The 14,455-nt window shown below is 35.8% G+C and overlaps 2 protein-coding genes and 1 long non-coding RNA gene across 4 annotated transcripts; 2 read left to right on the plus strand and 1 right to left on the minus strand.

Moving 5' to 3' along the window:
• Window positions 1-358: 358 nt before the first annotated feature.
• Window positions 359-4,826, plus strand: LOC125215895. The gene is made up of 2 exons (XM_048117481.1): window positions 359-3,488; window positions 3,570-4,826. The coding sequence occupies exons 1-2, from the start codon at window positions 3,396-3,398 to the stop codon at window positions 4,110-4,112; spliced, it is 636 nt and encodes a 211-aa protein (XP_047973438.1). The 5' UTR covers window positions 359-3,395; the 3' UTR covers window positions 4,113-4,826.
• Window positions 4,827-8,177: 3,351 nt separating this feature from the next.
• LOC125209490 lies at window positions 8,178-8,664 on the minus strand. The gene is made up of 2 exons (XR_007174330.1): window positions 8,583-8,664; window positions 8,178-8,513 (listed from the first exon to the last, which is right to left on the minus strand). It is a non-coding gene; the product is annotated as an uncharacterized LOC125209490 (long non-coding RNA).
• Window positions 8,537-10,544, plus strand: LOC125209342 (ankyrin repeat-containing protein At5g02620-like). Of its 2 annotated transcripts, none has more exons than XM_048108968.1 (2): window positions 8,537-8,752; window positions 9,589-10,544. In XM_048108968.1, exon 2 carries the CDS (start codon window positions 9,771-9,773, stop codon window positions 10,302-10,304), a length of 534 nt encoding a protein of 177 aa, XP_047964925.1. In that variant the 5' UTR covers window positions 8,537-8,752; window positions 9,589-9,770; the 3' UTR covers window positions 10,305-10,544. Both variants share the same exon structure in this region, with proteins under 2 accessions (XP_047964925.1, XP_047964982.1).
• The last annotated feature ends 3,911 nt before the right edge of the window (window positions 10,545-14,455 follow it).

A 14,455-nucleotide genomic window follows, 5' to 3' on the forward strand; every position in this document is an offset into this window, starting at 1 on the left:
TGCTACTATCACCTTTTAAAGTGGGTACGTTTTTTTAATTAAAATTTAAGTAAAAGGTGTGTAAATTTTAAGTGGCACCCATTTATAAGATTTTAAAAAATTAAAGAAGAGAAACAGAAGGGTTTTATGAAGTTTACATAGCTGCGCGCGGCGATACAGAAACGGACAATGATGCTACTTTGTAAAAGGAGGGTGTGGGTCTTTGAAACTTTTGAGAAATTAATATTCAAATTCTACGCAAATTGTGAGGTAAGGAGTATTATGATGTAGTTAATTTTATATTCTATTTCTTCTTTTTATCAAATTTTGATAGAATAGATGCAAGCCAAAAAAGCTATAACAATGGTTAGTTGCAAGCTAATATTTGTGATTGTCGTATAGAATACTGTTTATGTTAGTGTTAGTGAGTGTTGATTGTTTTATGGAATTATGGATATTAACTAATATTGTACTTCGACCATTATTGCTTAGGTTGACCATAGAGGATGGAACACTTCTTTAAAAAAAAGCGTCGGGATGAATTATCTTCTCCAACTGAACCCATTGTTGAAGCAATGGAAAATCAGCCCCGAAGAGAAGTCGAGTTGAACTTGAATGATATTGTTAGTGGTCCGGGAAAACGCAAGCCAATTGAAGAGTTCGATGTTTCAATTCGTGATAGAGTACGAAGAGAGTACTTGAATAAGGGCCCTTGTCAACCAATTGGACATAAGTATGAAAAAAATAAATATGGTATTCAAGATATTTGGTTTAAAAGGTATACATGGCTAGAGTATAGTGTATCAAAGGATGCAACTTTTTGCTTTTGGTGCTATCTTTTCAAGAAATCAGATAAAGGAGGTCGACAATCAGAGCTTTTACAAAGATAGTTTGAAGCAACTAGAAAAATGGATTAGAAAGATTCAATTATCATGTTGGAGGCGTGAATAGATGTCATAATTGTTGAGTTTTGATCGAAGATTGACAAGAACGAAACAAGAAACTAGAAACAAGACACGCAATTTACGTGGTTCGGCAATGTGCCTACGTCCACGGAAGGGATGAGATGTTTATTACTTTCACTCTTTTGGTGTTTTACACAGACATGGAAACAAGAAGATGAAATCTGTCTCGAGCTACTGCACTCTACAATGGTGAACTCACATCTCTCTCTTTTCTTCCTTCTCTACTCTCACTCTCTGTTTTTCGTAGTTAGTTACAATGAGGCAACTGCCCTTATATATCAGACTTGTATATTGACTTAGTTAGTTACAAACTAATTCTTCCTTTCTCAAGTCTTGATCTCATGCAACTCACTATCATGCACCCTTGACCAATGAACCAATGAACGAGCCAAATGCTCACTCCACGCTCATGCATGTCGCAGCCGCATCCTACAATCTCCACCTCGGCAGTGACATCAACAAACATCGGCTCTCAACCCTTCACACCTGCTCCACCTTAAACTGACAATACACCCACCAATATAAACTGTTAGCCAACGATTTGGTCATGTAGAGCTCCTCCAATTTCAGCAGACTCCTCCCTTGCAACTTCTCTAAGAACCTTATCATCCGAATTCAAGATGATTGCGCTGCGAGCCTTCTTCAATAATTCTTTCTGCTTATTGCTCGCCTCCTCTCCCTTTGTTGCAGTCGATTCCAGAGCCTCATCGAGCCCTTGATGAATGAGCAGCGCCTTCATTTTGATCCGCCATAAACCAAAATCATTCCTCCCGTTGAATTTCTCCGTTTCAAACCGTGCCATCGCCATCGATCTATCTGCTTCGATTCCCGCGAGACGGCGCCACTGTTGAGTTTTGATCGAAGATTGACAAGAACGAAACTAGAAACAACACACGCAATTTAAGTGGTCTGGCAATGTGCCTACGTCCACGGAAAGGATGAGATGTTTATTACTTTCACTCTTTTGGTGGTTTACACAGAGATGGAAACAAGAAGATGAAATCTATCTCGAGCTACTGCACTCTACAATGGTAAACTCACATCTCTCTCTTTTCTTCCTTCTCTACTCTCACTCTCTATTTTTCGTAGTTAGATACAATGAGGCAACTGCCCTTATATATCACACTTGTAGATTGCCTAAGTTAGTTACAAACTAACTCTTCCTTTCTCAAGTCTTGATCCCATGCACCCTCGACCAATGAACCAATGAACGAGCCAAATGCTCACTCCACGCTCATGCATGTCGCGGCCGCATCCTACAATAATAATGCTAGAATTCAGTTCGAAGCTTTTCAAGATCAAAGGAACAGTGTGGCAAGTATATTACGGTCAAATACCCATGAGATGGAAGTTGCATATCGCATTCGGGTGACAGTCTCATTGAATCTGACTTGGTTTCTCTTAAAGCAAGGATTATCTTTTCATGGACATGATGAGTCAAGCAGTTCTTCAAATAGAGGTAATTTTATTGAGTTGCTCTATGGTTTAGTGAACCTAAGGATGTTGTATCCAAAACTTTGTTTGCAAATGCTCCTGCTAACAATCAAATGAATTCACCACAAATTCAAAAGGAATTAGCAAATGCTTGTGCTTCTGTGGTCACACTTGTCATAGTTAATGATATTGGAGATAAAGTTTTCACTCTTTTGGTTGATGAGGCTCGAGACGTTTCAATGAAGGAACAGACACTTCCTCTCATACTTTGAAATGTGCTATTGATGATTTATTGGTGAAGCATAATTTATCTCTGTCTAAAGTGAGAGGGCAAGGATACGATGGAGCTTCTAATATGAGGGGTGAGTTTAATGGATTGAAATCCTTAATATTGCAAGAAAATCCATATGCCATGTATATTAATTGTTTCTCTCATCAACTCCAATTAATTGTTGTTGCGGTTGCCAAGGGTATTAGAGTTGTGAAGGATGTTTTTAGCTAAGTCTCCATGATTGAAAATATGGTCGGGGCATCTTGTAAGAGAAAAGACCAACTTAGGCAGTTGCAACATGAAAGATTAGTTGAACAACTTAATGATGGAGAAGTCATAATTGGAAGAAGTAAAAATCAAGAAACTAGTTTGGTAAGGCCTGGAGACACTCGTTCACATTACTTTACATTGCTTCATCTGTGCTCTATGTGGTCTTCGGTTGAGAAAGTATTGGAAGTTGTACGTGACGATGCTACTCATCGTGATAACAAAAGTACCACTGAAGCATTGATTGAAAGGATGGATAATTATGAGTTTGTTTTCACTTTGCATTTGATGAAACATTTATTGGGAACAACCAATGAATTGTCCATTGCCTTGCAAAAAAAAATCAAAATATTATCCAAGCCATATCTTTGATCCAAAGTGTGAAACATCAATTGCAAAGTTTTAGAGAGGATGGATGGGAAGACATACATGATCAAGCAACAAAGCTTTTTGAATTGCAAAATATTTCACAAGTTGATATGGATGAAATCATACCACACCGTGGTTATAAGAAGTATGGAGCAGAGTTGATCACGAATATGCATCATTATCGTGTAGAGATTTTTAATCAGGTACTATAATATTCTCATTCATGTCTGTTATACATATATTTTTTGTATCATAATTTATGTTAATGTGGTTACAATGTCAAGGTTGTTGATTTAACTATACAAGAGATGGATAATCGATTTTCTAAAGCTAGCACTGAGTTGCTAGGATGCATATCATGTCTTGATCCAAGAAATTATTTCTCTCGATTCAATGATGATCAAGTAATCCGTCTTGCTACTTTATATCACGAGTACTTCTCTGCAAATGAGTGTTCACGTCTTCCACTTCAACTTAGTAATTTTATTGCTAATGTACGATGTGATCCTCAGTTTGCTGCCTTATGCAACTTAGGAGACGTTGCTACGAAAATGGTCAAAAGTGGTAAGCATTTGGTTTTTCTGTTGGTTTATCGGATTATTGAGTTGGCATTGGTTTTACCTGTTGCTACTGCTTCTGTTGAGAGAGCATTTTCTGCAATGAAGACTATCAAGACTGACTTGCGAAATCGGATGGGAGATGAGTGGATGAATGATAGTTTAATTGTGTACATTGAGAAGGGCTTGTTTTCAACGATTGATAACGAAAAAATCTTGCAACGTTTTCAATCGATGAGAACACGTAGAATTCAGTTGCCACCGCTTTAGATGTAAAACCACAGCTATGACATGTTCTTTTTATTAGATATATTTTGGACTACTTCGTATTAAATATATATGCATTTTACAGTTTTTGCGGTTTTTATATTGTATGATTCTTTTTATATATATTATGTTTAACCGTGAAAAAATATATAGTGAAGTCCAGCCCTTACTGTCAATTTTTTCTGCGTCCGCCCCTGCTCACAGGCCACGCCTGGAGTTGCGCTAGCTTAGCCCGCGGGCTGCCCGAAGACCAGGAAACCAATCTTCTTTTCGTGGTGGACGGGAGGCGGAGGCTACAGACGCCGCTCCCAGAGGGGTATCTAGGCAACTGAATCTTCCACCACACCGCGTCCGCTCTGTGCGGCCAACTGGGATCGAATCCGTTGTGGTTCGCGGTGGGGAAAGTGAAGGAAGCGATTGACCGGGTCAACAACGACGAGTACTTGAGGTCGGCTCTAGATTACTGGAAGTGCATCTACGTATTGGCAAGGAGGTTTTGTATAGCAAAAAGAATGTGAATTGCCCTAATTTCAGCGTAATCGACTGGATTCAGCTGCCGTTTTACGACATGGATTTCGGATGGGGAAAGCCTTTGTATACCAGCCCCGGGGCGGCCGTGGTTGAAGGGAAGAGCTATCTTTTTCAGGATCTTCGAAACAAAGGGTCTGTTTTGCTTGCGATCGCGCTGTATAAAGAGCATATGAGGCGTTTTGAGAAGTTGCTTTATGCTGGCTTTGCATGATGTCTTTTTTTTATAGTATGTTATTTGTTGCTTTATTCGTTTAAGTTCAATCTAGAGCCGAGCTTCGGATTTTCTTTGTGGGTTCTTTTCCGGACTGTAATTATAGATTTGAACCGCCTTTAGTTTAGTACTATAAGGAGTGTGGCTCTTTTGATTAATGAAGAATTAATAAATAATAGGTTTTCGTATTATATTTCTATGTATGAAGAGGATTTTTACATATCTCTTTTGGTGCAAATTTAAAAAAATTAATTTAGTACTCCCTCCGTCCCATAGTAGAGGTCACACTTTCATCTATAGTTTGTCCTACAGAAGATGTCACATTTTCTCTTTTAGAAAAAGTTTCCTCTCACATTATTTATAAAATTATATTTTCTCTCACCACTTAACAAACAAAGTAACATCTCCTAAAATTTCGTGTCATCTTTTAAGTATGACATCTACTATGGGACAGGGAAGATTAAAGAGAAAATAAAATAAGAAAGATAATATAAAGTATGTATAAGAGAGAAAGAGTGAATAAAATTAGAGAAGGGATAAAAAAAAAATTTAGAAAAAAGGAATGGAACAAGTAACTTGATACAATTGAAATAGAATATAGAACAAGCAGTTTGGGACGGAGTGGTAAGATTTTTGGCCCAACTGAGTCTCTATTGATAAACAAGTTTATTTGGATAAAATTCTAAGACTCAACGACTCAAAGAGCCAACTATTACTATCAATAACGTTTGAGAGCCAGCTCGGAATGACGGCAAATAAAAGGAGCCAATTGTTATGAATGTGGCCATCACCAATAAGGATGTTGATGTTGGCCTTTTAAGGAGTCATTTATAACGAACTTCAGTGTTATTCCACTACGGTTTGTGTACATAACAATATCATGTCGATTTAAAACAACATCAAAGTCCTCCACATGTAACTTTAACCTTTTGGTTTGATCGCCTACTAGTAGTTGCTTATCACATTCAATTCGATCTCAATGCCCTCACCGAAAATTAATACAACAAAAAGAAAGGCAATAAAGCAATAAAATACAATATAAAATAAATAAATAAATAAATAAATAAAATAAAGCAATAGGGACTCTTTCCATTCTAGTTTGTTCGGCAAAATTAGTATAACTACTTTATCAAATTTACAATAAAATTAATATAATCCCATAAACATTCATTTTTATGAGAGTGGTGAAAGTATCTAATTACAAGTATTAAAGAATAAATAGGAATAATACTTTAATTAAAACTGTTTTTGTGTAGCTGCCTTGCTGGGTCATGAGGCCAATGGGGAAGCAACACGTAGCATGCATTTTTTTAGTTTTAAATTTTATTATAACAATAAATGGGCACACTACGGCCACTTCGTGGATACGTAGGTTTTAAATTAAACATTCATTGTTTTCTTTTCTTTAATTATGTAATTAATGAAATTTAACACACGTTGTTTTCTTAATTAAATATAAATTTGACTAATAATCCACCGACATCTTCCATTGCACAACCAGTTTTTGCTCACGTTGCCTCTCCAAAATTGCCTAATTTCCACAAGCAGTTTTTGCCCACGTTGCATCTCCGAAATTGCCTAATTTGAACTCATGCTGTGATTGTAAAAGTTTTTAAATTTGATATTTTTACTGCGTTTATTTAGAACTTTTATTTTATTTTTGACGAAACTGAAATTACCCGCAAATATAGAATTTCAAAAGCCGCAAATAGGGGCTCTTCAAAAATGAATTCGGTAGAAACAACTTGTAACTGATAATAAACTGACAAATTTCTCATGAATACACCTAAAAGGTTTGTTAAGCCCAAGTTTTAAGATTAATTAAATGTCATTTGTCATTCATTAAAATTGTAGGGCCGACCGACCCATATTAGCAATTAATATGTGAGATAGTATAAAAATTGACATCCTCAAATATGAACAATTTAATTTTAAACCAGGGCGCCATTATTTTCCAGCATGTCCTGCAATTTGGACCAATATTATACTACTTCCGTCCACGAAAATTCGTTTCGGTTTGATCGGGCATGGATTTTAAGAAATGTAATGGAAAGTGAGTTGAAAAAGTTAGTGGATTGTGGGTCCTACTTTTATATATTCATCCTCGATTAAAAGTCACACTTTTCTATTTCGGTCCGTCCTCAATTAAGAGTAACACTTCATTTTTACTATAAATGGTAAGTAGGTTTCACATTCCACTAACTCACTTCACTCACATTTTATTATAAAACCAACATAAAAAAGTGGATCCCACATTCCACTTACTTTTCAACCAATTTTTCTTTATATTTTTTAAAACCCGTGTCCGGTCAAAGTGTGATTCTTAATTGGGACGGAGGGAGTAATTAAATTTATATTTTTAGAATAGATGGTGATGTTTAAGTAAAAGGAAACTTGTGATTTTATGGGAAAACGAAACGGGCTGGTCCCAGGTGCATTGGGTGCGCCACGTGCATAGAATGCTAATAATTGAGAGGTCCATAAAGTTGAAAATGAAATTCTTTTTTGAATTATATAGGCCATTTTTCTCATATCCCGATTTATTATTATAAAAATCATTTCTCCAATGGAAAAGTAATGTATCCCCTAAAAATGGTAGTAGTAATTTTGGTTTGACAAATGTGATTATTTTGGGCTGATATGTTGGGCTCAAAGCCCAACAGAAAAACTATTCCCACAAACCTTGAACTGTTTACATTTATTTTGTTCTAATGATTTTTATTGATTACAAAATATAGGCAAACATTTGTAATAGCTATTGGACCAAAGCCCAAATAAATGACGAGAATTATTGTCATATATTAAACACATTGTAATTGAAATTATATGAAGAATCCCCTACAAAAGTAGACTACATTGTTGACTAATATGATCAAAATATGTGATGACGACATTAATTTGATTCATTAGCATGAATATTTCGGTGGCTGATATTAAATTGGCATTTAAAATACATACCTACTCCACAAATATTTTTTTAAATGGTTAAAGATACAACATCTTACTTTCAATAAATTATTTTGTTTTCACATAAATAGATTTTAATGTCTACACTTTGTAATTATCACTTAGCACAAATTAATTTGGTGGCCATCTTTTAATTTGAACTATTGTAATTACTATCTCACGTTTTACCAGTACTTTTATACTATCATAAAAGTCAGTGAATGCAAACATGTTTAGACTAGTTTTTTTCTTTCCTTTCTCTTTTAATTTTTTAAAATTAATCAAGCATCTGTCTACATATGGTTGTCATTTTAACAACTCTCACCTACATATAAAAATAATTTACTCCATATTCATTTAAAAAGAGTAAACCAAAGCAATGGTTGCGGAAGTAGAAGAAAAGAAACTAGTATATGATGCAGCAACAAAGGGAGATTTATCAACTTTCCAAACACTTCTACAACAAGATCCATTTCTTGTCGATCAAGTTTCATTTTCACGTTCAAGAAATCTCCTACACATAGCAACAATGCATGGACAAGTGGGCATAGTGGAAGAGCTGTTGAGGATAAACACAGAGCTAGCTCGAGATGTTGATTACAAAAAGTCTTCGTCTCTTCACATCGCAGCTGCACAAGGGCACGTTGAGATTGCCCGAAAATTGCTATCTGCGGCCTCAGAGATGCGGTGGTGGCTCGACGATCAAGTCATGAACCCTGTTCATGTTGCAGCCGTGAGAGGGCATGTTGAGATATTGGAGATTCTGCTTGAACATGACTTGTCACCTGCGATGGAGAGGCTGCATCGCGGGCAGACTGTGCTGCACTTGTGCGTGAAACATCGTCAGCTTGAGGCGTTGCGGTTTTTGGGGGAGAAAATGGGTGATCTTGTGTGTGTGAAGGATGATGATGGGGAGACAATCTTGCATTTGGCTGTTAGGTGCAATCAAGTTGAGGTAACTACGAACTCTTTTTTTTTTAGGAATAAATAAACAAAAAAAATTATAGGTTGCATTATGATGGATTAGGTAGCCATTCATTATTTGTCTTTTCTTAATACTTTCTTTAGTCATGCATTCATGATGAATACCAAATTGCTTTTAAGGTTGGAGGATTAGGAAGGGCCGGCATTAGAGAAAGAAATGAAGCAAAATATCTTTAAAACATTTGGATTAGGAAGAAGAAGAAGAAAATGTTAAATTGAGAAATAAAACGTATAATATGTTAGTACTAGTTTTTGTTCATATATAATATAACCTATTTTGACTTGACACGAATTTTAAGAAATTATTTGGCTTTGTGAAGAAAAGTAACGAGAGAAAGTGAGTGGAATGTGGGACCTATTATTAGTAATATTTTTATAATGGATTATGAGTGTAAAAAGTTAGTAGAATGTGTGTCGGCATTGAAATAAAGTAAATGGTTATATAAATCGTGGACAAGCCAAAATAACAAAATGGCTCTTTAAATAGTAGACCGAGGAAGTATTATTAATAAGGGATATAATCAAATGCAAACTCTGTATGTTGTACAAACTCACAACTATGTATCTGTTAGATTTTAAGATTAGATGTCAACAAATGGCAAATTACGTCAACGGAAAATGTTAACCGATTGACGTTGTGTTGACATTTTCTGTTGACACTATTTTTCCACCCACTTTAAATAATTTCTTAAAACCTGCACCGGCCAAATATGAGACATTTAACGGGGATAGGATAGGTAGACATTTGATTTCCACTATCTTCACAATTAACCCTATTTGTTACTTGAATCATTATCCCAATCTCAGATGGTAGGATACCTCCTCAAAACCAACAAAATAGAGAAGCTAACAGCAAATTCCATGGGCAAACACCACTCGACATCTTGAGAGGGAGCCCCCAACACACAACCACCTATTCCGAAACCGAAGCTCTCTTACTATGTTTGTCGCATCAGCCGTTCCTCAACCTCTTCCGCGAGATCACCGGCATGACAATGGTAGTTGTCGGCCTCATCGCCGCGATGGCGTTCCATGCAGACGTTAATCCCCCGGGAGGGGGGTGGCAGGACGACACGTCATCACACAGAGCCGGCAAAGCAGTGATGGCATCCACTCATCCCACGCTATACAAGCACTTCTCTCGTGCTAACACCGCGGCTTTCGTCTCGTCTGTCCTCGTGATCTTCCTTGTGGCTGTTCGAGCGCCGACGAACGCGTTCGTCTTCGTGATGGTGAGCTGGTATGCGACGCTGGCGGCGATGGCGGCGATTGGAGTGAGCTATGGAGCTTCCTTGATCATGACGAATCCGGTGGAAACGGAGACGGTTGGGGAGATTGTTGCTGAGGTAGTGTCGGTGTTTGTGGGAATCTATGTGTTAGTAATCGTGTGTGGTTATGTGGAGAAGTCTTATTTTGCGTGGAAGAGACGGAGACTGCAGCGTGGGGATGTTGCAATCATTCATCTGATCACACGCTGTTTTTATCATATTCAACGTGATGTTGAAAGCACACCTATTAATTGAGAATCTTGGTGTTTAGGAACGAGCTCCAACTGTTTGATGGAATGCTACAATCAGTAAGGCTGCAATAGCACCCAGACGGTGATACCATTTCATTCAATTAGAATTCTGACGAATCGAGAATATGGTAATTTAACCAAGCAGTTTATATACATAGTTTTACTTGATCTTCTTGTTAATTATTCATTCTATCTTGGTATTCTTACATGCATAGAGTGATTAAGCCATGCGATTTATAATTTTATATATAAACATTCATAAATTCTGTTTAAACCAGCTATTTCATATTGGCCTTTTAAGAGTATGAAAAATGATACTGTATATATATACTTACTACAACTAGGTGAGTGATCAATTGCGAACTCAATCTCGAGTGGTTAACTACACTAATTTAAGACTATAGGATTCTAGAAATCTAGTGGTCTAAAATTTGCCACACGTAATTTTTATTTTTATTAATTAAATTAAAAAAAATTAAAAAAACTACCAAATTAGGGCTTTAGATGAAAATGTCAATATAGTGTTTTGAAAATATCAACACATTGCTTATGTCAACACATTGTTTTAAGAATGACATTCTACATGTATTATATTGACATATTTTATGTACTATGTTGACATTTGTTGCTGTACAAAAAAATTGAAAATTTCATTTTTTTTTTCGAATTTTGACATATGAACATATGCAAGTGAGATCTCGTTAGAATCTTTATGAAATTATCTTTAATTTGGTATATGTTGTGCGACCTTAATACCCTAGAAATGAAACGATTTCCTTTTTCGTCTGTCCTGCTAAAAATGAAACGTTTCTAAAAATGGAAACAATACTCTCTCTACTTTTTCTTCTCTCTTACTTTATTACTCTATGCTACTAACTCACAAATAAGTACTCCTCCGTCCCTTTTATTAGGAGTCACACTATTTCGACGGGCACGGGTTTTAAGAAATGGAAAGAAAAAGTTGGTTGAAAAAGTTAGTGTGAATGTGGGACCCATTTTTTTATATCGGGGTTTTAGAGCATCCGCAATGGTCGGGTAGGCCAGCCATAGGCCAGCCATTCTCTCCCCCGCCACGTCGCAACACTAAAAAAACCACCCCGCCACATCGAGTTGCAGACCGACCTTATAGGCTAGCCTATAAGGCCACCCGCAATAAAAATAATTCAAAATATACTACATTTACGGAATTAAATTTACGACACATATACTGAAAAAATTCGTTAATTTTATTTAAATAAAAAAAGTACATTAACCAAAAAAAAAAAAAATTACATAATAAAATAAAATCCGGGCTTCCACACACGAGCCACCGCCCCACTCTACTCCTCACTAATTTATTAAAAAATACATTAACAAATGTTAGTATGCTTTGAATCCATTTTAGGTCTTAAATTTGTATTGGGTCTAGCCCGTCGTCTGTGTGCCTATTTAAAAATTACATAATTAAAAAAAATTCATAAAAAAACATTTAAAAAATACATTATATATTTTTTCAAAAAAAAAAATTAAAAAATTAAAAAATAGCGCTGGCCGATCGCTGGCCGATCGGCACGCCACAATGGCGGCCAGCGCATCGGCATTAGCGCATCGGCCAGCGACAACGCGATCGGCTAGCCCACGCCGAAATTTTGGCCGATTTCCCGCTAGCCTACTCCAATGGTTCGGCTAGCCGATCGGCTAGCCACGTCAATCGGCTAGCCGATGGCTAGCCTACCATTGCGGATGCTCTTATAATAAAATGTGAGTGAATTGAGTTAGTGGAATGTGGGACCTAGTTACTATTTATGGTAAAAATGAAGTGTAACTCTTAATTGGGGACAGACCGAAATGAAAAAGTGTGACTCTTAATCGGGGACGGAGGGATTATAAGTAATGACACGAGTTTTACTCAGTGATAAATTGACAACCAAAGAAAAAGTGGCCTTACCTCATCTCGATTGCACCTAACAGCCAAATTGAAGGCCTTCTCCCCATCATCATCCTTCACATTCGCAAGATCACGCATTTTTTCAACCAAAAACTTCAACGTCTCAAGCTGACGATGTTTCACGCACAAATGCAACAAAGTCTGGCCCCGATGAAGTCTCTCCATAGCAGGAGACAAGTCATTTTCAAGCAGATTCTTCAAGATCTCAACATGCCCTTGATCATCGATCCACCAGCACATCTCATCGGGGGCTACGGCTAACAACATTCTGGCAATCTCAACGTGCTCACTTGCAGCTGCAATGTGAAGGAGATTTCTTGAACGTGCAAATGAAACTTGATCAACGGGAGATGGATCTTGTTGCAAGAGTGTTTGGAATGCTGCTATATCGCCCGTTGTTGTTGCAGCATCGTATAGTTTCTTTTTTGGTAATATCGAAACCATTGTTTCGCCAAACTCCATTTTCGCCTTTGTTTGACAGATAAGCTTGTGATTTCCAAACTCATGACGTATATATATTACTCCCTCCGTCCACCAAATTTTGTCACAGTTTGGCTGGGCATGAATTTTAAGAAATGTAATAGAAGTGGGTTGAAAAAGTTGGTAGCACGTGGGTCTTACTTTTAAAATATTAGTTTTATAATAAAAGTTGGTAGCGTATGGGTGAGAATAAGTTAGTGGAATGTGGGGATCCACTACTGGTAAAAAGTGGAATATGATAAATTTTGTGAATGGGCGGAAATAGAAAAATGTGATAAAATTTCAGTGGGAGTATTTTCATATGTATATTTCACGCACACACAAAATAGTTAAGACAACCTGCCGTAAAGAAGACAAAAAGTTCATACTTTCATTAGGGAATTTGTCGGGAAGCCGACAACTATAGGATAAAAGCAAAGAGAAAATTCAAAGTGAAATACTAGGTGATTCATTTCGTGAATACTTTGGTTATTGTGCTATATTATTCTTTTTGTTGAGATAAAAAGTTTTCTATGATAGTATCATATTACGTTAGACACAAGTCACAACTAGTTCTTATTGGTTACAATGAATAGGTCTACTATTTCACACAACTGAACATGAGAATAGTAAATTGAGTTTTTCAAAGCTACTAGTTGAATACTTAAAGTTTTGGTGATTTGAATTTTCAATACCTGGCCATTCACAATTTAATGTATGAATATTCTATTTGATTTTTATTTTGTACTATTATGTTACTTTTTACTTTTTTTTTGGTTGGGAAAATGCCTGATTAATTTATTCAAATCAAAAGAGGAACGACAGAAAGAAATTTTCCTACTCTCTATATTTTTAATGCAATCTGAAAGAGTGATCTATGTTTACTCTCTTTATGGTATAACAACCAAAATAAAATTGAGATAGTCATAGCGAAAATTAAAATATGGACACCAACTTAATTTGTGTCATGTACAATTAGTTCTCAGAAGTTTTAAGTAAAGACATTTAAATATCTGCAAGTTAAAATTGAGTGAACTTCATAAAAATTAAGTAGGTGGATAAGATTTGATTTTCGCTTTCGTACTATTAATTCATAAGAATATGGTTTTCTAAAAGTATATGTTATGATTGTTTTTAGCCATTTTAGATGATGCCTTCTTGTTTATTATTTAATGAAGTTAGACTAACATTATTGATTTGCTATGAGCCCAATAAAATAGCCCAAAACCCAAAGCCCAATAAAACAGCTAAATACCCAAAGCAAAAATAAAACAGCCCAAAAACCCACATTAGGCTAATTGGATTGGTTACAATAATTTGTAAGTACAACTATTTCACACTAGTGGACATGTGAAAAATCAATATAAATTTTTTAAATCAAGTAGTTGAAATCTTTAATTAGAGAATTCAATTTTCATATTATTATAATGATATAGTAGTAGCAGGGGAGTGTTATATTTCTAACTCAATATTTAATTGTTAACTATAATTAATTAATAGTTCTTAGATATTTAAATCAAGAGCCTAGATTATCGCCTCGCACAACATATACCAAATTAAAGATAATTTCATAAAGATTCTAACGAGATCTCACTTGCATATGTTCATATGTCAAAATTAGAAAAAAAAAATGAAATTTTCAATTTTTTTGTACAGCAACAAATGTCAACATAGTACATAAAATATGTCAATATAATACATGTAGAATGTCATTCTTAAAACAATGTGTTGACATAAGCAATGTGTTGATATTTTCAAAACACTATATT

Source organism: Salvia hispanica, chromosome 1 (assembly GCF_023119035.1).
Source record: "Salvia hispanica cultivar TCC Black 2014 chromosome 1, UniMelb_Shisp_WGS_1.0, whole genome shotgun sequence".
Taxonomy (NCBI): domain Eukaryota; kingdom Viridiplantae; phylum Streptophyta; class Magnoliopsida; order Lamiales; family Lamiaceae; genus Salvia; species Salvia hispanica.